The sequence below is a fragment of the Mercenaria mercenaria genome, chromosome 11 (assembly GCF_021730395.1).
Source record: "Mercenaria mercenaria strain notata chromosome 11, MADL_Memer_1, whole genome shotgun sequence".
In the NCBI taxonomy this organism is placed as follows: Eukaryota; Metazoa; Mollusca; class Bivalvia; order Venerida; family Veneridae; genus Mercenaria; species Mercenaria mercenaria.
The window spans coordinates 53,585,208-53,611,435 of record NC_069371.1 but is presented as its reverse complement, the minus strand read 5'-3'; the positions used below and the strand labels follow the sequence as shown (position 1 = coordinate 53,611,435).

At 34.6% G+C, this 26,228-nt stretch overlaps 1 protein-coding gene across 4 annotated transcripts in view; it reads left to right on the top strand.

The window, feature by feature from the left end:
• The window catches only part of LOC123531301 (potassium voltage-gated channel subfamily H member 7-like), a 463,598-nt gene that overhangs the window by 325,128 nt on the left and 112,242 nt on the right, over nt 1-26,228 (top strand). For 3 of the 4 annotated variants that reach the window (XR_008366046.1, XM_053517472.1, XM_045312132.2), the window contains exons 5-6: nt 1,196-1,413; nt 14,345-14,377. Coding sequence is in view for 3 of the 4 variants with exons in the window: in XM_053517472.1 (XP_053373447.1) it covers nt 1,196-1,413; nt 14,345-14,377 (251 nt within the window). In the remaining variant the exon portion in view is untranslated. The remainder of the gene's footprint in view (nt 1-1,195; nt 1,414-14,344; nt 14,378-26,228) is intronic. The other variant, XM_053517473.1, reaches the window with a different exon arrangement.

Sequence of the window (26,228 nt, the reverse complement as noted above, 5' to 3'; positions counted from 1 at the left end):
AGGCCATACTTTTCAATGGATCTTCATGAAAATTGGTCAGAATGTTCATCTTGATGATATCTAGGTCAAGTTCGAAAGTGGGTCACGAGCCGTCAAAAAGTAGGTCAGTAGATCAAATAATGAAAAAACGTTGTGACCTCTCTAGAGGCCATACTTTTCATGGGATCTGTATGAAAGTTGGTCTGAATGTTTATCTTGATGATATATAGGTCAAGTTTGAAACTGGGTCAACTGCGATCAAAAACTAGGTCAGTAGGTCTTGAAATAGAAAAACCTTGTGACCTCTCTAGAGGCCATACCCTTGAATGGATCTTCATGAAAATTGGTCAGAATGTTCACCTTGATGATATCTAGGTCAGGTTTGAAACTGGGTCACGTGCCGTAAAAAACTAGGTCAGTAGGTCAAAAATTATAAAAACCTTGTGACCTCTCTAGAGGCCATACTTTTCATGGGATCTGTATGAAAGTTGGTCTGAATGTTCATCTTGATGATATCTAGTTCAAGTTTGAAACTGGGTCAACTGTGGTCAAAAACTAGGTCAGTAGGTCTAAAATTAGAAAAATCTTTTGACCTCTCTAGAGGCCATATTTTTCAATGGATCTTCATGAAAATTGATCTGAATGTTCACCTTGATGATATCTAGGTCAGTTTCGAAACTGGGTCACGTGCGGTCAAAAACTAAGCCAGTAGGTATAAAAATAGAAAAACCTTGTGACCTCTCTAGAGGCCATATTTTTCATGAGATCTTCATGAAAATTAGTAAGAATCTTCACCTTGATGATTTCTAGGTAAAGTTCAAAACAGGGTTACGTACCTTCGAAAACTAGGTCAATAGGTCAAATAATAGAAAAACCTTGTGACCTCTCTAGAGACCATATTTTTCAATGGATCTTCATGAAAATTGGTCAGAATTTTTATCTTGATAATATCTAGGTCCAAGTTCAAAACTGGGTCACATGAGCTCAAAAACTAGGTCACTATGTCATATAATAGAAAAAACGACGTCATACTCAAAACTGGGTCATGTGGGAAGAGGTGAGCGATTCAGGACCATCATGGTCCTCTTGTTTATACAAAGCTAGTTATTACTAATACAGTATTAATTTTGTGTTAACAATAGGTGACTCCCTTTTGAATTTTGTAATACACCCAGAAATTTATACAATTGAGACAACAAATGATTGTTTATTTCAGCTGTCATGGGTAATCATGTGAAAATGAATCAGATGAATCAAGCGTCCAGTGATTCAGAGTTGACGAAATTCCGAACAAAGACGTTACAGGACAGTCAGATTGACTTGACGGAGGCAGAGAAGCTGAAAGCTCTTGACGGATTGAGTCAAAATGCGAAAGGCTTGTTCTTGCCTGGTGTACAGAACATGAAACATAATGTCTCGGAAAAAGTCGCACAGGTAAGGCTCGTGGTAAAAGTGTCAGAATGCTGTTGTAACTTTTTATTTAGTTTTATGAGTCTATGATAGTGTAACGTTGGTAATATTTATGATGGCTTTATGTCTGGTGGTACTGGCAAACAGAGCGACAGGCAAGTAATAATAGGCAAATTATAAAGATCAAAATTGAAGAGTAAAACCTTTGGAGGAGGTGAATTTGATGAAGTAACCAAATCAACAATATACAGACAACACATTTTTTTGTTGTGCTAGAAACTTTCTCCACTAAGTTTGTATTACTCTAATATTTTGCTCTAAAAAAGCATTTTGGAGTAGCTAATTGCATACCTCATTGTTTCATTTACCATAAATACATTTTTAACTGTAGAGGGGGTATCACATTGTTCAGGTGAGCAATTCAAACATTTAGGTTACCCCCTTGTTTATATTGTTCTTACATAGATTTAAAACATTCTACAGCTTGCCAAAACAAACAAATGCCAAATCCTGACAGATTCATACTGTAATGCTATAAAAATGACAACGGTAGACAGGTCACACATCACAGAAACCAGAAATTGTTACCATAAGAAGTCTGACTTTAACTGAAAAACGTCAATTACTGTAACTTTGTTGGCTGCCTAGTCCTCTTACAGACATTACCATGGCTTTAGAATAGATTTTCTTTATATATATAGCATAAACAATGAAATCATTACTTTGAAATTCCAGCTTCATTTCCGTCTGAACTTTGAAAATAAGATGACTATAATTATGGTTTATTTTGAGGATGCCTTTCTGTCTTAGTTTGAAGCAATATTCATACAGTGATTGCTATTTGCAGATTTGACAAAAAAGATCTATTAATTGGGTTAAAAAAACAATAGATATGTGTAGATATAATACATCTGTAACCTTCAAATAGCATGACTTCTGCAAACAAAAAACCTTAAAATGTAGTACTCACTTAAAACATCAGAAGTAATTTAATAGAAACAAACAATTTTTTGCAACAGAATATCGTTAAAACTTATTGTAGAGGAACCAGGTAGATGATTCAACTATAATACTTATTAGAACAAAATGGCATGTACAGTGTCCATATATGGTGAACTGTTTGTTACATGGATATAAGGAACTTGGGTGTCCAGTGTTCTGATGAGTTTGTGTTGTCCCACAGCAGTGTTACTGTATTTGATATCAAAACAAATACAAATGTAATATGAATTGAGCTTTCTTTAATACATGACCATCTAAGTTGCTAATAATGTCAGTGATGATGTTATCAAAATGCAATGTACATTCCATGTCCTAAAGCCAATTATCTCTGTCCAAATGCTTCCATTGGCCCCTTTTAATAAGCCAGCAGAGCTGAAAATAGAAAAAAAACCTTTCCTCATGAACCACTTGATAGATTTTTTCCAGACTTGGTCTGTAGCATCCTTGTATGGACCTATGTCAAGTTTGTTAACTGGTTCTGCTTGATACTCTGTAGAGGCTACCAAAGCTTTAAATAGAATAGAAAAGAAATTAAACAGCTTCTACTTATAAACCACTTGATAGATTTTCTCCAGACTTGGTCTGTAGCATCCTGATATTGACCTCTCTCAGATTTGTTAAAATGGTTCCACTTGGCTCCTTTCAGGGGAGTCCAGAACTAAGAATGAGAAAAAAAAGCTTTTAATAGTATTTAGGCTGTAGTATCCTTGTATGCCCCTCTATCAGTTTTTCAAATGATATTACTTTACCCCTTTCAGCAGGTGTCAGGGTTTAATAGGTTAAAACAAAGACATTTAAATGACTTTTTCTCATGAACCATTTGATGGAACTTTGCCAAACTTGGGTCTGTTGCATCCTTGCATGGACTTCTATAGCTCTGTTTGGCCCTTTATAGAGGTGGCCATTACTCAAAATAAAAATGAAAAGAAAAAACACCTTTTATGACTTCTTCTCATGAACTGCTTGATGGATCTTCACCTTGGTCTGTTACTAGCATCCTTAAGTGGTTCAGCTTGATCTCTTTAAGGGGCCTTTTTCACTAAATATGTTTGAATGACTTACTGTCATGAAACAGCTTGCTGGATCATCACTAATTCTTGGATGAACTTTACTCAAGCTTTTTTTGCTTGACAGCACGTGGAGGCCGCTGGAGCTTCAAAAAGAAAACCTTTTCAACAATTTTTTTTCTTATGAACAGCCTGATAGATATTCGTTATAAAACTTGGTCAAAAGCATCCTCTCATGTTTGTGTACATCATCGTGGTGATGCTGGACCTCCTTTATTGTAAAACTTTTGGTGCTCTTACGTTTTTTTTGCAAGTAATAAAGAACTTTGAAACGGCAGCGAACATAAAACATAGGAGGGTTATACCAAAAATCCAGCAATTGTTTATAAAAGCCTGAGTTTGTCACATGAGAATAAATAATGTCATTTTGTCATGTTTTGCATAAATCGGTAATCAGCTGTCTTACTGATGATTACACAATGGTCATTATGGATACAGCTGATTTCCTAACGAGGCTTTAACATGCAAGTCAGCTAAATTGGCTATAGGAATGAACATGGAACTTACAATATAGAAAATAAGGTTGTCACAGCGGTGTTCACATGGGAGACATATTATTTTTGCCCCTTCCATATATCTGTCCGTCAGTCAGTTTGTATGTCACACTTCCTTTCCTATTAATAACTGGAGAACCATTTGACATGGAACCTTCAATCTTCATATATGGTGATAGGGCTTATGGAGTAGAAGAGCCCTATTATTTTTTGGGTTACTCGATCGAAGGTCATGGTCACAGGGGCCTGAACATGGAAAACTGTTTCCGATCAATAACTTGAGAGATGACCCTTACTGATTTTGGGATAAGTAGGTCAAATCTCAAGGACACAGGGGCCAGAATATGGAAAACAGTTTCCCATCAATAACTTGTGAACCACTTGACCCAGAACATTGAAACTTCATAGGATGATTATACTGGCAGAGTAAATAACTCCTACTGGTTTTGGGGTCAGTTGGTCAAAGATCAAGGTCACATGGCCAGAAAATGGAAAACCTTTTTTGTTCAGTCACTTGAGAACTATATGACCGAGAACCTTCAAACTTAATAGGGTGATAGGGCTTATGGAGTACATGACCACTAATGTTTTTAGGGGCAGTCCATCGAAGGTCAGGGTCACAGGGGCCTGAACATGTAAAACCATCTACGATCAATAATTTGAGGACCACTTGACCCAGAACATTGATATTTTATGGGATGATTGGACATGCAGAGTAGATGACCCCTATTGATCTTGGGGCCAGTAGGTCAAAGGTCATGGTCACAGGGACAAAAACATGCAAAACAGTTTCCAGTCAATAACTTGAGAACCACTTGACCCAGTACCTTGAAACTTCCATAGGATGATTGGACATTTGAATTAGAAGACCCCTAATGATTTTGGTGTCAGTAGGTCAAAGGTCAAGCTCACAGGGCCCTGAGGTATGAAAACTGTTTCTGATCTATAACTTGAGAACCACTTTACCCAGACCCTTGACACTTCCTAGGATGATTGGACTAAATGAGTAGTATGTCTCCCCCTCCACCTCCCAAGACCATAGGGACCTGAACATTGAAAACCATTTCCATATAGATGACCTAGATGATCACTATTGCATTTCAATTCCTTAGCTAACCATCAGGGTCACTTTGACTTTGGCTCCTGCCCCCTATTGACATCTTATTATGACTATGCTTTTGGAGGAGACATGAGCATCTTCTAATTTCTTTATGTTTTCTCCTTTCAATGTTATAAAATGGTTATTCTTCTGGTCTTCTGATAGTCTTCTTCAAAATTGTTCAAACCATTCTTGATTGCACATAGGGGCTGCCAGAGCTAAAAATTGAAAAATCTTTAAACGGCATCTTCTCCAAAACAGCTAGTCTGATTATGAAATGATTTATCACAAATGGTCTTTATGTAATCCTCTGCCAAGATTGTTCAAATTATGCTAATTTATCAAAAAACATGGCCACCACATGCTGTGGTCACTTTTCCTTATATGTGTTTTGGAAACTTGAAAAATCTTCTTGTCAGAAACAGCAGGCTCAATTTTACACAAATGTTTCTTGGGTGATCCTTTACAAAGATTGTACGAAATATTCTGTTTCCAAAGAAAAAAACAATTTCTGCCAGGGTATGTGGTCACTTTTCCCTATATGTATGTAGTGGAAACTGTTTGATTCTGTCTCATAGTATCCATGTAATCTTTATCCCAACAATCAATTTGTCACCACCACCTCCTCAACACATCAGGGGATGCATGCACGCTCGCACATGCACACATACACACGCATTACCTGCCCATATTTATTTAATAAAAACTTTTAAAATATTCTTTTCGGAAAACACTGGCACTAATTCAAAATAATTTCAGAGACATTTCCTTGTGTAACCATCTACCAAAACTGTGCAAGCAGTGTAAGTCCAGTGAGTGATCTAGAACCATCATTGCCCTCTTGTCTTTGAAGATGCTGCAGGCTGTCTGAAGTCTGTATATATATCACCCGATTTCCCCAGTGTCAGCTTATATGTCATGGTTGCTAATGTTTCCCTGAAGTTTTTAGCTATGTCTTGAACTTTAAAACTTATAATCGATATGTCTACCAATAAACATCTCTTTAAAGTAACATAAATTTTGTTGTTTCTGTGTTCTAATGACAACTTTTATTCCAGTATTACTGTCTTATCTTCATAAAGTCATTTAACAATAAAAGAATGGAATATCGGCAATTATTTTTAGAAAAAAAAAGTAAAAACAGTAGGTTTCATGTTATTTCATAATTATAAGGTTTACGTGCTGTGACATTTTTTATCCACATGAAACTTAGTAAGAATGTTGGTAATTTACATTAATCAAAATTGGGTCATCTGAGTTTTCTCTTGTGAGAGTATAGTAACAAAGTCACTTGGGTTTGCTTTTAGATTATTTAAGGTAACGCCATGCTAGGAAGATTTTATCTTTGTCAATGTTTTCCCTGAAAAAATGGAAACTTAAGAAAAGTAACATCAGATATAACCCAGAATCATCTATACTATTGTGATTTACATGAAATTTAAAGAAAGTAATGATGATAATATTATATAACACAGAATCACCTGTACCATTGTGATTTACATGAAATTGAAAGAAAGTAACAATCACAATATTATTTAACACAGAATCACCTGTACCATTGTCATTTACATGAAATTGAAAGAAAGTAACGATCATAATATTATATAACACAGAATCCCCTGTACTATTGTGATTTACACGAAATTGAAAGGAAGTAACATAATATTATATAACACAAAATCACCTGTACAATTGTGATTTACACGACATTGAAAGAAAGTAACAATCACAATATTATTTAACGCAGAATCACCTGTACCATTGTTGTTTACACAAAATTGAAAGACAGAAACGATCATAATATTATATAACACAGAATCACCTGTACTATTGTGATTTACATGAAATTGAAAGAAAGTAACATAATATTATATAACACAAAATCACCTGTACAATTGTGATTTACACGACATTGAAAGAAACTAACAATCATAATATTATATAACACAGAATCACCTGTACCATTGTGATTTACATGAAATTAAAAGAAAATAACAATTATAAAATTATTTAATACAGAATCCCCTGTATCATTGTGAATTATATTAAATTTAAAGAAAGTAATGATCATTATATTATTTAACACAGAATCATTCGTACCATTGTGATTTACAAGAAATTAAAAGTAACGATCATAATATTATATAATACATAATCACCTGTATCATTGTGATTTACATGAAATTGAAAGAAAGTAATGATCATAATAAAATGAAATTTAAAGAAAATAGCAATCATAATATTATATTACACAGAATCACCTGGACCATCGCGATTTACATTAAATTTAAAGAAGGTAACATAATATTATATAATACAGAATCCCCTGTATCATTGTGATTTACACGAAATTGAAAGAAAGAAACAATCATAATATTATATAACACTGAATCACCTGTACCATTGTGATTTACATGAAATTGAAAGAAAGTAATGATCATAATATTAAATAACACAGAATCCCCTGTATCATTGTGATTTACATGAAACTGAAAGAAAGTAACATAATTTTATATAATACGGAATCACTTGTACCATTGTAATTTACATGAAATTTAAAGAAAATAGCAATCATAATATTATATTGCACAGAATCACCTGGACCATCGCGATTTACATGAAATTTAAAGAAGGTAACATAATATTATATAGTACAGAATTACCTGTATTATTATGATTTACATGATTGAAAGAAAGTAGCGATCATGATATTATTTAACACAGAATCACCTGTATCATTGTGATTTACATTAAATTTAAAGAAAGTAATGGTCATAATATTATATAACACAGAATCACCTGTACCATTGTGATTTACACGAAATTGAAAGAAAGTAGCGATCATATTATATAACACATAATCACCTATATCATTGTGTGATTTCAGGGTGACTGCAAAATTATTTTTAATGCATCGCACACTAATTTTCTTTACTCTGTCATGTTTACAAATATAGAACTATGTATAAACACCCAGATATGGGTGGCTTCATATGAAGTATATGATTTCATTTTTGGCAGATTGAGTTTTCAAAATTTCCGAAGAACTGCTGTATATTGTAGTTACATTAGTTGAAAGTTAAAAGCCAAATTGGGTTCAGTAGAAAATGCCTTGGTTTCCATACAGTGTGTTAGGGATATAATTTTTGTACCAAGGTAATAAATCTTGGCAGTTTATCAGAAATCTAGGGATGTTGTCAGAAGCAGTTATCAGATAAGCAAGTGACAGAAAATCAAATTTAATACAGAGATAATGGCTGTAACAATATTTAAAAGATTTTACACAGGAAACGACCAAGCTGTATTTTCCGCCTAGGACACATTAGTTGACATCATTGTTGCTATGGTGACATGACACGAGACACTGATCTATTTTGAATCATGATAAATGTTACGACTGATTATCCATGATGCCTTGTCTTCTTTGCTATCAGAAATATGTTTTCTTCTGTCTTACTGTATCATCTTAACTCAGGATTTTCTCATTATTGAAAACAGTTGTCATGGATATATCAAGACAAAAAAAAGTTTGGAGAGATATTATACTCTGATTTGAAAAGGCAGACGTCCAATAATTACCATTCCATAACTGAGAATATTTGTATGTCAATATAATACACTCAGTCTGAAAGGGAGATATTGTATAAACTGTTTTATATATTTTCTTGGCATTTTAAGAGTAACAAGTAAAATAGTTCTGTTGTATAATTTGTAAATTGATAAGATTTAGAATACAGTTAAACAGATATAAAAATATGACAATTATAAAGTTGCTATGGAAATATTCCGTAAAAGAACATGTCAGTGTCCAAAAGGTAAGATATATGTTGTTTATCAATAATTGTGGTTTTAAAATTAAAAAATTGTAGCAATAAATTGATTTTTTAGGACAGTAAAGAATTACTAGGATGAACAGTTTTTTAAATGAAAGAGGGGTAACTTGATAAGAAATACTTTCACAGTTCGACTGTATTTTAACCCATTTATATTGGTATCCATTCAGCTAGTTAGTTGCTAGTTTAACTTCAAATTGTTACCTAAATTGCTAGTGGCTCAGATCTTCATACTATGATTATGCATGACCTGTTCTGGTAGTTGTTTCTATCTACCTTAAATATTACCACATATATGACATTTTCAGGTGTACCTTATCAATAATGGATGCATGATATTTGGGTGTAACTTACCTATAAACATTCAAGTGTACCTTACCAATGATAGATGCATGAAAATTTCAGGTGTAATTATCTATAAACACATGTATGACATTTTCAGGTGTACCTTACCTATAATGGCTTCTTGACAGTTTCAGATGTAGCTTACCAATAAGCATAACATTTTCAGGTTTGTCTTACTTATAAACACATGTGTAACATTTTCAGGCTTAACTTATCTATATGCTGTTTCTCAATAAAACTAACATTTGACCATGAAAAAAACACTTCTTTATCTCTTAATTGACTGTTTCAACAGAAATTTGTATGTTTTTTTTAATAAGAGTTAAGACTTCCATTCCAAAATAAATTTAACAATCTCCTGGTTTATGAATGAGAGACATTTGAGTTAAGGTTGTGTTATTTTATAAGTAGCATGAATTTCATTTTACCTTAATGCATATTTAGTAAACAGATGTGCCTTTGAAAGAATGACCCTGTCATGCATTAGTATCAACTGAAAGAATGTCATACAACTAAGAGTTCACAGGACCATAGATATGAATTTTATTAACCATACAAGACCAATAATTGTAAAACTAAAGTACAAGGGTTGGAGGGGAGAACAACACACCCAAACACCAGAAAAGAGCAATTTTAATATAATGTTTTAAAAAAATAATTAAATATTTTTTATCTTCACACAATCATGTACTTTTGTGATTTTTTTATTAGCTCACCTGTCACAAAGTGACAAGGTGAGCTTTTGTGATCGCGCGGTGTCCGTCGTCCGTCCGTGCGTCCGTCCGTCCGTGCGTGCGTGCGTCCGTCCGTAAACTTTTGCTTGTGACCACTCTAGAGGTCACATTTTTCATGGAATCTTTATGAAAGTTGGTCAGAATGTTCATCTTGATAATATCTAGGTCAAGTTCGAAACTGGGTCACGTGCCGTCAAAAACTAGGTCAGTAGGTCTAAAAATAGAAAAACCTTGTGACCTCTCTAGAGGCCATATATTTCACAAGATCTTCATGAAACTTGGTCAGAATGTTCATCTTGATGATATCTAGGTCAAGTTCGAAACTGGGTCACGTGCCATCAAAAACTAGGTCAGTAGGTCTAAAAATAGAAAAACCTTGTGACCTCTCTAGAGGCCATATATTTCACAAGATCTTCATGAAAATTGCTCAGAACGTTCACCTTGATAATATCTAGGTCAAGTTCGAAACTGGGTCACATGCCTTCAAAAACTAGGTCAGTAGGTCAAATAATAGAAAAACCTTGTGACCTCTCTAGAGGCCATATTTTTCATGGGATCTGTATGAAAGTTGGTCTGAATGTTCATCTTAATGATATCTAGGTCAAGTTCGAAACTGGGTCATGTGCGGTCAAAAACTAGGTCAGTAGGTCTAAAAATAGAAAAACCTTGTGACCTCTCTAGAGGCCATATATTTCATGAGATCTTCATGAAAATTGTATGAAAGTTGGTCTGAATGTTCATCTTGATGATATCTAGTTTAAGTTTGAAACTGGGTCAACTGCGGTCAAAAACTAGGTCAGTAGGTCTAAAATTATTAAAATCTTTTGACCTCTCTAGTGACCATATTTTTCAATGGATCTTCATGAAAATTGGTCAGAATTTTTATCTTGATAATATCTAGATCAAGTTCAAAACTGGGTCACATGAGCTCAAAAACTATGTCACTATGTCAAATAATAGAAAAAACAATGTCATACTCAAAACTGGGTCATGTGGGAAGAGGTGAGCGATTCAGGACCATCATGGTCCTCTTGTTTGATTGAAGAAAAACTTCTGGCATCTGATTGTCTAGAATTTAACTATAGGAAAGAGATAACTAAATAAGTAAATAAAGTACTGAAATATATGGACAAGTTAGAAAATCAATTAAATTCATTGCACTGCTACTAATAAACTTTGATAATGTGGCAGTTGAGTCCAATAAGTCCAGGGGTGTTCAAAGATAATCCGTCATAGATCTATTGTAAAGCAAATATTGGATTTACCTGTATTGGAAAATAAACAGTGTCAATTGGATTTAGGTCAACTGCCACATTATCAAAGTTTATTAGTATCTGTGTTTTAAAAAGTCTCAGGCTTTACAGGCATCTGTAGGTATACCTGTATGACCAGTGTACCCTGTATTCTCCGAAAACAAACAAAATCTCTTAAAAAGTATTATACATCAGATGTCTATAATATAGTCCTGTCAGTCTTTTTGAACATTGGTGCTGTTTGTGTTTGCTTGCTATTACATCTGAAAAAATATACTAGAATTAATTTTTCAAAAACAGATCTATACTGAAGTAAATTCCATAATTATATCAATTGAAATACACATTGTAAATGAAATAGTTTTTAGTGTGTTTTAAGAGACAGTTTTTAAAAAGACTGACATTTTAACAGAGCTCAAAATTAACAATAATGGTAATTAATATCACAACATAGACTATTATGTCCAAGACTCCAGTGAGTTTGTCAGTAAAAAAAAATGGAAAGAATACATAATACACAGACCAGTTGTTTTCAACTTAAAATACAAGTCTTATTTCACAATCATATAGTCACTAAGGCCAAAAAAAATTAATGTTTGGTTTCTCAGGCCCCGCCGTATACGATTTTGACCCGCTGCATCTAAAATTTTTATCAAAGAAAAACTGAAGAAATTTGCGAAAAGAGAAAATTCAACAAAAAATTGAGGACAGAAGAAGGAAAATATGTGAGTACGTAGGAATAAATTGTCAAGAATGGTTCCTTTGTTCATCAATGTCTTTAAGTGTGTTTAATATGGATGTACATCATTGGATTTCATATAAAACGGGCTATGTCGTTAATAAAAAAGAAAATCAAATCCAAAAAAAAAAAAAAAAACGCACTGCCTCATTAAATTTTGCAACCCGCCTGCTTAGCTCAGTAGGTAGAGCGTCGGTCTACGGATCGCGGGGTCACGAGTTCGATCCTCGGGCTGGGCGTATGTTCTCCGTGACTATTTGATAAACGACATTGTGTCTGAAATCAAAAGTCCTCCACCTCTGATTCATGTGGGAAAGTTGGCAGTTACTTGCAGAGAACAGGTTTGTACTGGTACAGAATCCAGGAACACTGGTTAGGTTAACTGCCTGCCGTTACATGACTGAAATACTGTTGAAAAATGGCGTTAAACCCAAAACAAACAAACAAACAAATTAAATTTTGCAAAATGTGGCCTGAGAAACTAAACATTAATTTTTTTCGGCCTAAGACAGTCATATTTGATGACAAAAAAATGTTAGTAACATATGTTTCTGACAGAACAATTTTGCATTGTCCATATTATAAATACATCAGCAACTTTGAAAACGCATAATTACATAATTATAGAAGGATAAAATCATGTAGGAATATCGTCTGACCTGTACACTCTTCAGTTCAATGTTTTTAACATATGCTTTTTTATGTATGTTTAATTTCAACTTTGAGATCTTGGTAGCTAGGTGCTTTGCAAATCCTGGATGCCGATACGATTTACATGATCAGTATATGAAAATTGGGGTTGATATGTAGCTGAAAATGTAAACTTTAAAAAACCTAGGTTATATCTGTTTCTCAGAATTATTTTTTTTGCTATGAAAGTTGAGAATATTCAAACAGTTTACATATTCTACAAGATCTACAGTCAGTCCCATACATAAAGCAGAAATTATGAAAAAATTACTGCTCTGTGTAATTTTGACATTGGTGCCAAAAGAGGCATCACAGTTTCACTTTAGTTTGGCAACATCTGATAATTCAGTTTATTATACCTCACATAAATGTCCAATGCAAATTTCCCATTAGTTTAACTTGAATAATATATTATATTCCCCAGTGATTTTATATCACATGCGCAAAATCGTTATTTTCAATTTCTGCGCAGGTGATGTGATCCATAATTTCATATCACATGCGCAACAGCATTATTTTGTTTTTCTGCACATGTGATATTATTTTTTCATATCACCCGTTGAGAGATTGATACTTTCGCTTTGTTTAAAAGACTGAGTCGATAAATTTTCAGACAAGGCACTTATATAATTATACGTTAGGATTAAATTACCCTTTTCTCGTGCTCTTGCATGTGCAAACACGGCCATTTCTTTTTTATGCTACGTGCAAAATATTCTGAAAACAATTTTTCATTAAATATTGAATCGAAACTACCACAATAAGTTTGGAAATGATCTAACTAAGAAAATGTGTGCTCACACTTATATGTTTCGTTTAGAAAAAAAGAAAGTTATTGCCATTTTTCGTATGCTACTGATTGACGCAATGTTGAAATATTAGAATAAATATAGGGGTCAGCGATATGTAAACGTCTCGACTAAATCTATCAAAAAAGTCTTATTACACAGCAAAGTCGCCACAAATTATGTGTGCTAACAAGTAAAGACTCTTTAATTCTGTCTTCATTATTTGTTTAGTAATTACTTTTTAATCTTAAATAATTTATTATGTTGAATTTCCAGTTAATGCTTTGACCCTTATAAGCTTTCGGTATAATAGAATAAATACTGCATTCCTGAGAGGGTGATATGAAAAATGTTCACCTCTCTAAATATGAATATATCTCGCGGTGAACATTTTTCATATCACCCTCTCAGGAATGCAATATTTGTATAACAGCAAACATGGTTTAGTTGATGGTAAGCCATGCTTGTATGTTCAGTAAAACATGGTTCATTGACATTTAAAGCAAGAAAGTGCTACAGTCCGTGTATGTTAGTTGGTCTCCAAGTTGAAAATTTGAAGTGACAAAAGTAATGTATGTTAGATTTTAGAGTACTTATAGACACTAGACATCTGATGTCAAAATTACTCAGCATATTAAAATAATTACATCAGCATCCTGTAATAAAAGAATACTATTGTTACAGCAAGCCTTTCTGATAAGGACATGTTCTTTGGAACATCAGATCAGGCTTATTTTATTGAGAAACAGTATATAACAAATGCATGCCTTTTTCAGGGATAATTGCTTTTCAGGTATTGTTGCAGGCCAGCTATTTGACTGATCCTTAAAATGGACAAAACATTGAAAATCTTTTTATCAGTCTTACAAAATGTTATCAGTAATATGATAAAGAGAACCTGTTTTTTGCAGGAAAGGTCTGTGAAAGAGGAAATTCAAAAATTGGTAAGAGTTTATTGATCACAACAACATGATTTTATTGCACAACCACAGACTAGATTTCAGGATTTGTTGACATTAGAAATCCAAGATTAATGGTCAAGGTAGGATTTGAGATAGCAATAAATGTGTCTGCCTTTATTTTAGGAACAGAAAATCTTGACAAACAAATAATTTCCTAGTTTGATTGATATTAGCTCCAGTCAAGTAAAGCCAACAAGACCAGTTCACAGAATCCTTACTCCTAGAAGGAAACTACAGTCTGGGAGATTTGATATTAATTTGATGTGTAATCATGCAGGGGTATGTAAATGTACTTTTAAGGGCAGTTTTTTTTTTACTGAAAACAAACAAACAAATAAAATAACATGTTTTTGTCCTGCTTTTGAGATGTATAATTTTTTGGATGCAGTTAATAATTACTATATCAGGTTGTGTGGATGGGTGTCTTCGCCAGTGGGAGTTTTAGAGGTGTGAGAACAATTCAAAATCTCATTACCATTCAGACAGAAACTTGATAAACTGTGGGTTGGATGGAAAACTGTTCTAACTCATATTAAATAAAAAAGAGTTACAACAGTTTTCCAGCCAATCTTTGCAATATTACAAGGTTTTTAAAAGTGTTTGCCAGTATTTCAACTAGAGAGAAAGCAAGCACAGAACAGCACAGAAAACTGTTGTAAGATTGAATTTTGGGTATTTCTTTATAATTCAGGCTGCTTTTTTGATGTTTCCAAAAATTCCAGGGGTAAGTGAGAATGAGTGAGATTTGATGCAGTGTGCTTCCTGTGATTAATACTGTTCAAGCCTTCCCATCCCACTATTTTATGATTGATTTGTTACCCAAAAAGAGATATTTATAATGAAAAACTAACATTCTTTGAATTGGTTGCTGTTGCTTTGATTAACCACAATTTAAATTTTGTCTTGCAAGCCAGCAAACAAAGTATTGTTGATTACAGATCATGTTTCTGCATAATTCAGCAGATATCTTTGCTGGAGGAATCTGCTGTGTACATTGAACTGTTACTGTTATGGAACAGTTGATTGTTTGCGAAATTGGTCCTGATTTTCAGCAGTCAGTTAAAAAAAATCAAAATCTTTTAAGCCTTGAATTATTAATTCAGTAATTTTCTTGCAGCTGCTTTTATATTCTGTTGATTAAATTTACTATACTTAGACAGTGTCTTGGTATGCTTAGTGACAGTTATTTTCCTTCCATATCTTTCTTCATGGTTAAAAAATATGGGATTCAATAAAGTTTTTGTGATTGGCTGATTTTGGAATTTGTACCCATGAAACAGCCAGTCAGTTTCTTGAGCTTTGAGGCTGGCCTCAGAACCTCAGACCCTGTACCTTTGAATTTCTTGTCAAAATTAATATCTTCCCTAAAATAAAAATTAAAGACACATTTTCCCTGAAATAATGAAATGGCATTTTGCTTCTGAGATTTCAGATAACTTAAAAACCTTACCTATAGTGCTTTACTTTTTCTAAAAATGTTTGGGTGCCTTCTTTACCTAAAGCAGTCTTGTGATGGTGGAATTACAGCCAGGTCAGATAAAACTGAAACTTTTACTTCTTTTTTGACCAGGTAATATTAAGCTGAAATATTTTCTTCTCTTATAATGGTTGAGTCACAGTCAGGTCATTCTCATGTGACTGTGGAGTCAAAGCCAGGTCAAATTAAGATGAATCTTTTACTTGTCTTGTGGTGGTTGAATCACTGCCAGGACATTCTCTTGTGATCGTGGAGTCACAGCTCAGTCAAATTAAGATGAATCTTTCGAATCACTGCCTGGACATTCTCTTGTGATCGTGGAGTCAAAGTCTAGTCAAATTCGACATGAATCTTTTACTTGTTTTGTGTTGGTTGAATCACTGCCAGGACATTCTCTTGTGATTGTGGAGTCACAGCCCGGTCAAATTAAGTTGAATCTTTTGAATCACTGCCAGGACATTCTCTTGTGATCGTGGAGTCAAAGCCTAGTCAAATTCGACATGAATCTTTTACTTGTTTTGTGTTGGTTGAATCACTGCCAGGACATTCTCTTGTGATCGTGGAGTTACAGCCTGGTCAAATTAAGATAAATCTTTTGAATCACTGCCAGGACATTCTCTGGTGATCATGGAGTCAAAGTCAGGTCAAATTAAGATGAATCTTTTACTTGTCTTGTGGCGGTTGAATCACTGCCAGGACATTCTCTTGTGATCGTGGAGTTACAGCCCGGTCAAATTAAGATTAATCTTTTGAATCACTGCCAGGACATTCTCTGGTGATCATGGAGTCACAGCCCGGTCAAATTAAGATGAATCTTTTACTTGTCTTGTGGCGGTTGAATCACTGCCAGGACATTCTCTTGTGATCATGGAGTCAAAGCCAGGTCAAATTAAGATTAATCTTTTAATCACTGCCAGGACATTCTCTTGTGATCGTGGAGTCAAAGTCAGGTCAAATTAAGATGAATTTTTTGCTTGTCTTGTGGTGGTTTAATCACTGCCAGGACATTCTCTTGTGATCGTGGAGTTACAGCCCGGTCAAATTAAGATGAATCTTTTGAATCACTGCCAGGACATTCTCTTGTGATCGTGGAGTCAAAGCCAGGTCAAATTAAGATGAATCTTTTACTTGTCTTGTGTTGGCTGAATCACTACCAGGACATTCTCTTGTGATAATGGAGTCACAGCCCGGTCAAATTAAGATGAATCTTTTGCTTGTCTTGTGGTGGTTGAATGACTGCCAGGACATTCTCTTGTGATCGTGGAGTTACAGCCCGGTCAAATTAAGATGAATCTTTTGAATCACTGCCAGGACATTCTCTTGTGATCGTGGAGTCAAAGCCAGGTCAAATTAAGATGAATCTTTTACTTGTCTTGCGTTGGTTGAATCACTGCCAGGACATTCTCTTGTGATAATGGAGTCACAGCCGGGTCAAATTAAGATGAATTTTTTGCTTGTCTTGTGGTGGTTGAATCACTGCCAGGACATGCTCTTGTGATCGTGGAGTCACAGCCCGGTCAAATTAAGATGAATCTTTTGAATCACTGCCAGGACATTCTCTTGTGATCGTGGAGTCAAAGCCAGGTCAAATTAAGATGAATCTTTTACTTGTCTGGTGGTGGTTGAATCACTGCCAGGACATTCTCTTGTGATAATGGAGTCACAGCCCGGTCAAATTAAGATGAATCTTTTGCTTGTCTTGTGGTGGTTGAATCACTGCCAGGACATTCTCTTGTGATAATGGAGTCACAGCCCGGTCAAATTAAGATGAATCTTTTGCTTGTCTTGTGGTGGTTGAATCACTGCCAGGACATTTCTTGTGATCGTGGAGTCACAGCCCGGTCAAATTAAGATGAATCTTTTGCTTGTCTTGTGGTGGTTGAATCACTGCCAGGACATTCTCTGGTGATCATGGAGTCACAGCCCGGTTAAATTAAGATGAATCCTTCGAATCACTGCCAGGATATTCTCTTGTGATCGTGGAGTCAAAGCCCAGTCAAATTCGACATAAATCTTTTACTTGTCTTGTGGTGATTGAATCACTACCAGGACATTCTCTTGTGATCATGGAGTCACAGCCCGGTCAAATTAAGATGAATCTTTTGAATCCCTGCTAGGACATTCTCTTGTAATCATGGAGTCAAAGCCAGGTCAAATTAAGATGAATCTTTTACTTGTCTTGTGGTGGTTGAATCACTGCCAGGACATTCTCTTGTGATCATGGAGTCACAGTCAGGTCAAATTAAGGTAGTTCTGCATGTTCCGATTGAAATTTTTTCTACAATGTAGAATTTGATAAAACTCTGATTTTTCTAAACTTTAGAATATACTTGATGGTTGAATCACTGCCAGGACATTCTCTTGTGATTATGGAGTCACAGCCAGGTCAAATTAAGCTGAAACTAACTTCTCTTATGATGGCTGAATCATTGTCAGGGCCAGTTAAGCTGAAACTTCTACTTTTCTTGTGATGGCTGAATCAGTGCCAGGTCAGGTTGAGCTGAAACTTTTACTTCTTTTGTGCTGGTTTAATCACAGGCAGGTCATATTAAACTGAAACTTCTACTTTTCATGCGATGGCTGAATCATTGCCAAGTCAGATTAAGCTCAAACTTTTACTTCTCATATGATGGTTGAATTACAGCAAGGTCAGGTTAAGCTGAAACTTCTACTTTTCTTGTGATGGCTGAAACATTGCCAAGTCAGATTAAGCTGAAACTTTTACTTCTCATGTGATGGTTGAATTACAGCAAGGTCAGGTTAAGCTGAAACTTCTACTTTTCTTGTGATGGCTGAAACATTGCCAAGTCAGATTAAGCTGAAAATTTTACTTCTCATGTGATGGTTGAATTACAGCAAGGTCAGGTTAAGCTGAAACTTCTACTTTTCTTGTGATGGCTGAAACATTGCCAAGTCAGATTAAGCTGAAAATTTTACTTCTCATGTGATGGTTGAATTACAGCAAGGTCAGGTTAAGCTGAAACTTCTACTTTTCTTGTGATGGCTGAAACATTGCCAAGTCAGATTAAGCTGAAAATTTACTTCTCATGTGATGGTTGAATTACAGCAAGGTCAGGTTAAGCTGAAACTTCTACTTTTCTTGTGGTGGCTGAATCAGTGCCAGGTCAGATTGAGCTGAAACTTTTACTTCTCTTGTGCTGGTTGAATCACAGGCAGGTCATATTAAACTGAAACGTCTACTTTTCATGTGATGGCCGAATCATTGCCAAGTCAGATTAAGCTGAAACTTTTACTTCTCATGTGATGGTTGAATTACAGCCAGGTCAGGTTAAGCTGAAACTTATACTTCCCTCATGATTGTTGAATTACAACCAGGTCAGATTGAGCTGAAATGTGTACTTCTCTTATGATTGTTGAATTACAGCCAGGTCAGATTGAGCTGAAACTTGTACTTCTCTTATGATTGTTGAATTACAGCCAGGTAAGATTAAGTTGAAATTTACATTCTCCTATGACTGTTGAACTGCAGCCAGTCAGATTAAGTTGAAACTTACATTCTGTTATGATTGTTGAATAACAGCCAGGTCAGATTAAGTTGAAACTTACATTCTCTTATGATTGTTGAATTACAGCCAGGTCAGATTAAGTTGAAACTTACATTCTCTTATGATTGATGAATTACAGCCAGATCAGATTGAGCTGAAACTTTTACTTCTCATATGATTGTTAAATTACAGCCAGGTCAGATTGAGCTGAAACTTGTACATCTCTTATGGTTGTTAAATTACAGCCAGGTCAGATTAAGCTGAAACTTACATTCTCTTATGATTGTTGAATTACAGCCAAGTCAGATTGAGCTGAAACTTAGACTTCTTTTATGATTGATGAATTACAGCCAGATCAGATTGAGCTGAAACTTTTACTTCTCATATGATTGTTAAATTACAGCCAGGTCAGATTGAGCTGAAACTTGTACATGTCTTATGATTGTTAAATTACAGTCAGGTCAGATTAAGCTGAAACTTACATTCTCTTATGATTGTTGAATTACAGCCAAGTCAGATTGAGCTGAAACTTAGACTTCTTTTATGATTGTAGAATTACAGCCAGATCAGATTGAGCTGAAACTTTTACTTCTATTATGATTGTTAAATTACAGCCAAGTCAGATTGAGCTTAATATTTTACTTCTCTTATGATTGTTTAATTACAGCCAGGTCAGATTGAGCTGAATCTTTTACGTCTCTTATGATTGTTAAATTACAGCCAAGTCAGATTGAGCTGAATATTTTACTTCTCTTATGATTGTTGAATTACAGCCAGGTCATCTTATGATTGTTGAATTACAGCCAGGTCAGACTGATGTGAAACTTAGATTTCTCTTATGATTGTTGAATTACACTCGGGTCAGATTAAGTTGAAATTTACATTCTCTTATGATTGTTAAATAACAGCCAGGCCAGACTGAGTTGAAACTTAGACTTCTCTTATGATTGTTGAATTACAGCCAGGTCAGATTAAGTTGAAATTTACATTCTCTTATGATTTTTGAATTACAGCCAGGTCAGACTGAGTTGAAACTTAGACTTCTCTTGTGATTGTTGAATTACAGCCAGGTCAGATTCAGCTGAAACTTTTACTTCTCTTTTGATGGTTGAATGCCAGGTCAGAATATACTGAAACTTCTGCAGGTCTGTACTGCAAGAAGAACAGTTATAATACTAGGGTTCAATTTTTAAAACTGAGTCCCAAAAATATTTGATTGGTTGATACTGAACATACTTTTTGAAATTCTGAGACTGATCTAAATTTTCAAGTAGTGTTAATACACACATTTTCCGGGGCTTAAAGTTGTTAGGAATGTTAATGGGTGACATTTGTGTGTTGCAAATACTCCTTTCACTGGGAAACCTGCAGCACAAAAGGTTTTTTTTTTAAATTTTTTTTATTTTTATAAAGTGAACTTAAAACTTGACTGGAGCATTGTCATTTTAATGTTTGTTTTTACACTACAAACTTCTTGTTGAATTATTTCTCATTATAAACTGGCAGAGAGGCTGCAATGATGAATCATAATTTGAGCATTAAACCATTTCTCAGAAAAATCATTAGAATTTCATTTTATCATTCTGATATGTTTGTGTAATTTGCGTCATCTGAAAGACAAAACAGAAGAAACTGTTTTATCAAAATTCTTTTCGAAAGGAAGTTTCATATATTTAAAAACCTGTTTCAAATTCCGAAAGACTATTACATGTAATTGCTTTCTCGATTATTCCTTGATAAATGTTTATAGCTGAGTTTAATATTTTGTTGGTTTCTAAAATAATGTATCTATTTGTAAAATGGTTTAATAGAATCCTGAAATTTAATCTGTATTAGTTGGTATATGATTTTATATTTTTTTCAGCTTCTTGGAATGTCAAACTATTATTTTAATTAATATAATACAGTATTTTGTAAACACTTAAGAAATCTTCTAACACGGCATTTAGTATTAATGCTACCTGAGGTAAATTTCTGAAATTAAGTTTTCTTATAAACTCAGTTCATGACAACAATCCATTTTTAAAGTTGCAAAAAACTCCAAAATATTTTGACGTTTTTTAACAAGTAAATATTTCATTTTAACACAAACACAAACCATAAAACATACAAAAAACAAAGATTTTTGTCAAAAGTAGACAGGAAATTAAACTTCCTGTGCATATTTTGACCGTAATCATCTTACATGTTGCTTTCAAAAATGAAGTGTGTTGTAGTTTCTTTGAGATAACTTAATTTACCATAAAAATGTGAACGAGGTTCATAGATAAATGCAGTTTATTTATTAATTTTTATTTGCGACTTTTTAAAAAGGATCGAGGTACTCACGGGTGGTAAACGTGCAATCCAATTCCCGCCGGGAATACGCTTAAAATGGGTTGCGCAATGTTCGGTGCTGGAGTCGCGCGTAAAAAAAGACGAAACTGAGGTATGTGAAGTTATGATTTTGCTTAGTATGAGACAAGAATAAATTTTCTCGAAAAAAGCAAAATGCTATTCGACACAAATATGATAATATATCATATGTGTAAAATATCTGGTTTGTAATTTATAATTCAGCTCTATTACCACAAAAACTCAGGCGACACGAAGCGTGAAAAAAGTATGAAATCAACAAAACTGGAAGTTTCTTACCTCATAAGCCTAATCTGAGGACATTTGATGCTTTTTATGATAACTCAACTGTTATAAAGTAACGAATATCAAAATTATTTGCTTCAGATCCTGCTTACAGGGACATAATTGACAAAAAAATAATCGGGAATGGGGTTGCGCACCGGGAATGGAGTTGCTCGTATACATCATAATTTATATAAATGTATACACGCAACTCCATTCCCGGGGCGCAACCATTCAAGTGTATGTAATATTCATGACTGTTTTACATGTGTTTGATCATTAGAAGCGTCACATTTCCAGAAAAAAGGCACAAGAGTTAGAAAATTTGCATTTTTAGCTCACCTGAGCAATGCTCAGGTGAGTTTTTGTGATTGCTCGATGTCCGGCATCTGTCTGTCGTCTGTCAACATTTAGCTTGTGTATGCAATAGAGGCTGTATTTTTCAACTGATCTTAATGAAATTTGGTCAGAATGATAGCCTTGATGAAATTTAGGTCAAGTTCGAAAATGGGTCATCTGGGGTCAAAAACTAGGTCATTAGGTCAAATCAAAGAAAAACCTTGTGTATGCCATAGAGGCTGTATTTTTATGCCCCCGAAGGGAGGCATATAGTTTTTGAACTGTCTGTCCGTCTGTCAGTCTGTCGGTCTGTCAGTCTGTCGGTCTGTCAGTCTGTCCGCAATTTTCGTGTCCGGTCCATATCTTTGTCATCGATGGATGGATTTTCAAATAACTTGGCATGAATGTGTACCACAGTAAGATGACGTGTCGCGCGCAAGACCAAGGTCCGTAGCTCAAATGTCAAGGTCACACTTAGACATTAAAGGATAGTGCATTGATGGGCGTGTCCGGTCCATATATTTGTCATCGATGGATGGATTTTCAAATAACTTGGCATGAATGTGTACCACAGTAAGACGATGTGTCGCGCGCAAGACCCAGGTCCGTAGCTCAAAGGTCAAGGTCACACTTAGACATTAAAGGATAGTGCATTGATGGGCGTGTCCGGTCCATATCTTTGTCAACCATGGATGGATTTTCAAATGACTTGGCATGAATGTGTACCACAGTAAGACAACATGTCGCGCGCAAGACCCAGGTCCGTAGCTCAAAGGTCAAGGTCACACTTAAACGTTAAAGGTCATTTTTCATGATAGTGCATTGATGGGCGTGTCCGGTCCATATCTTTGTCATTCATGCATGGATTTTAAAATAACTACGCATGAATGTGTGGCACAGTAAGACGACGTGTCGCGCGCAAGACTCAGCTCTGTAGGTCAAAGGTCCTAAACTCTAAAATCGGCCATAACTACTCATTCAAAGTGCCATCGGGGGCATATGTCATCCTATGGAGACAGCTCTTGTTCAATTAATCTTCATGAATTTTGGTCAGAATGATTACCTTGATGAAATCTAGGTCAAGTTCGAAAATGGGTCATCTGGATCAAAAAGTAGGTCACTAGGTCAAATCAAAGAAAAACCTTGTGTATGCAATAGAGGCTGTATTTTTCAATTAATCTTCATGAATTTTGGTCAGAATGATAACCTTGATGAAATCTAGGCCAAGTTCGAAGATGGGTCATCTGGGGTCAAAAACTAGGTCACTAGGTGAAATCAAACAAAAACCTTGTGTATGCGATAGAGGCTGTATTTTTTAAATTAATCTTCATGAATTTTGGTCAGAATGATTACCTTGATGAAATCTAGGCCAAGTTCTAATATGGGTCATCTGGGGTGAAAAACTAGGTCACAAGGTAAAATCAAAGAAAAACCTTGTGTATGCGATAGAGGCTGTATTTTTCAATTAATCTTCATGAATTTTGGTCAGAATGATTGCCTTCATGAAATCTAGGTCAGGTTTGAATATGGGTCCTCTGGGGTCAAAAAGTAGGTCACTAGGTCAAATCAAAGGAAAAGCTTGTATATGCAATAGAGGCTGTATTTTTCAATTGATCTTCCTGAAATTAAGTCAAAATGGTTACCTTAATAAAATCTAGGCAAATTTGAAAATGGGTCATCTTGGGTCAAAAAGTTGGTCACTAGGTCAAATAAAAGAAAAACCTTGTGTATGCGATAGAGGCTGTATTTTTCAATTGATCTTCATGAAATTTGGTCAGAATGATAGCCTTGATGAAATCTAGGTCAAGTTCGCATATGGGTCATCTGGGGTCAAAAAATAGGTCAGTAGGTCAAATCAAAGAAAATATTTACTTATACTCAATATTTTTGTTCCAATTTTAATGATAATTGGTCAGAATATTTTTTTCCATGAAATCACTAGGTCAAACTTGTTTACTCTGTTTAATATGTTGTGTTATGGTGTGTTTCTCAGGTGAGCGACCTAGGGCCATCTTTGCCCTCTTGTTCATGATTCCATGCTTTTTTGACAGCTCGAGCCAGCAGAGTTTTCGTGATAACAGAGCTGATTCTTAAATTATTAAGTTGGTATTTCACACATATTATCTTTATTCATTTTTGTGTCGAATAGCATTTTGCTTTTTTTCGAAAGCACTCGTAAATGTGTCATTATTTACAAAAACAAAAACCCACCTACTCAATTTTGTATATATTGATGCGCAACACTAGAAGTCACACAACCCATTTTTAGCGTATTCCCAGTAGGAATTGGATTGCGCGTTTACCACCCGTGGGTACTGGTTGAATGAAAAAAATGACAAGATTGAATTGACATTAAATTTCAAAAGTTTTAATGAAGTAATTATTAATAAAAAGAAATTGGCAAAAAATGTGTTGCATTAGAAGATATTTGAAGTGTAGAAGTTTTTAACTTCTTTTAATATCTTAGTTTTCAGGATGAAAAGATATTATTTGCACAAAATTTCGTGCACATATTTGTTGATTTTCACAACTTTGTGTTACTTGTATATTATTCAGCACTTTTTCTTCGACTTTATATTCAAAGTTTAACATATATATTTAAAATTTTTCTAACTCCACTGTTTTTTCTTTCTATTTCATTGAATATTGACCAATTTTAATGAATTGGGCACACTACTTAACGATCAGTTAAGTTAAATAAGCCTTAACTACAACAGTTGGACATAAGTTCACTGAGCTGTGACCCCTAAAATAAAAAGCTACTAAATGACCTACATTTTGTTTGTTTAAAAATCGAAAATTAATGTACTAATCATATAAGACTGTGTCATGATTTTGGTGTAATTAGCAGCATCACACACCTCAATGACTATGAAAATTTACATGTTGATATTGGAAATGTTCCATTCCAAGTAAATAGAGTTGAAAAAAGTACATAGAAATTTCAATTTTTGAAGTGTACTCCAGTTTCTCTGAGATTTATTGATTAAGTGACTTGATTTTAGGATCTCTACAGTATGCATGATTATGGCACGGTGAATTTACATTGTTATTGGTGTTATGTTTTATTAAAGTAAAATGTGTCCAAATTTCATTCAAATCTGTCAGTATTTGGCAGAAAAGAAACAGTGAACTTGTTGTTCAGTTAGAGAAGGTGTTAAGTATATTTTACGGCATGGTATTTCTGAGAGAAATGAAAATTTAACAAGAAATAGTAATAAAAATGAAGAGAAATAATGAAAAAATATCAGTAGTCATATCTCAGACATGGTTGGAAGGATTAAAATGCACTGACAGCCAGATTTTGGCTAAAAATGATCTTCCTTTAAAATTTCCCCAAACAAACAAGACTTACCTTAAGTTGATATTTGGTTGGAATTCTATATAGTCATATTACTATTGAAGGGATCAAATGAGATGTGCACAGACCGTATCAATATTCGTCAGTATTTGAAGCTGTATAGCAAGGAATATTTGTTAAGTATTGAGGGATCAAATTTCCTCTCGTGAAAAAACACATACATCTATATAAACCAATGTGTAAAAAACACATTAAAGGGAGAGGAGGGCGGGCATTTCATCCCTTTTCTGCACATTTTCTTTGCACTTCCTATTATCATCACCCATCAACAGGGCATCATCTCTATATGGCAAGTTTTTATGTCCAGGCATGCGCAGAGATGCATAAACAGGCTTCATCAGTTTCGTGAACTGTTTTGGCGTGCAAGAAATACCCATAGGTAAGACTTTGTACTGGTAGATTTTTCCTAAATGCATGAAACGTAACTTTATTCTTTGTTCTTTTGCAATATGAACCCTATAGTACCCATGGCGAATATCAGTACTAGCAAAATACATGTTTGGTTTAACTAATTTCAGAGCAGATTCAAAA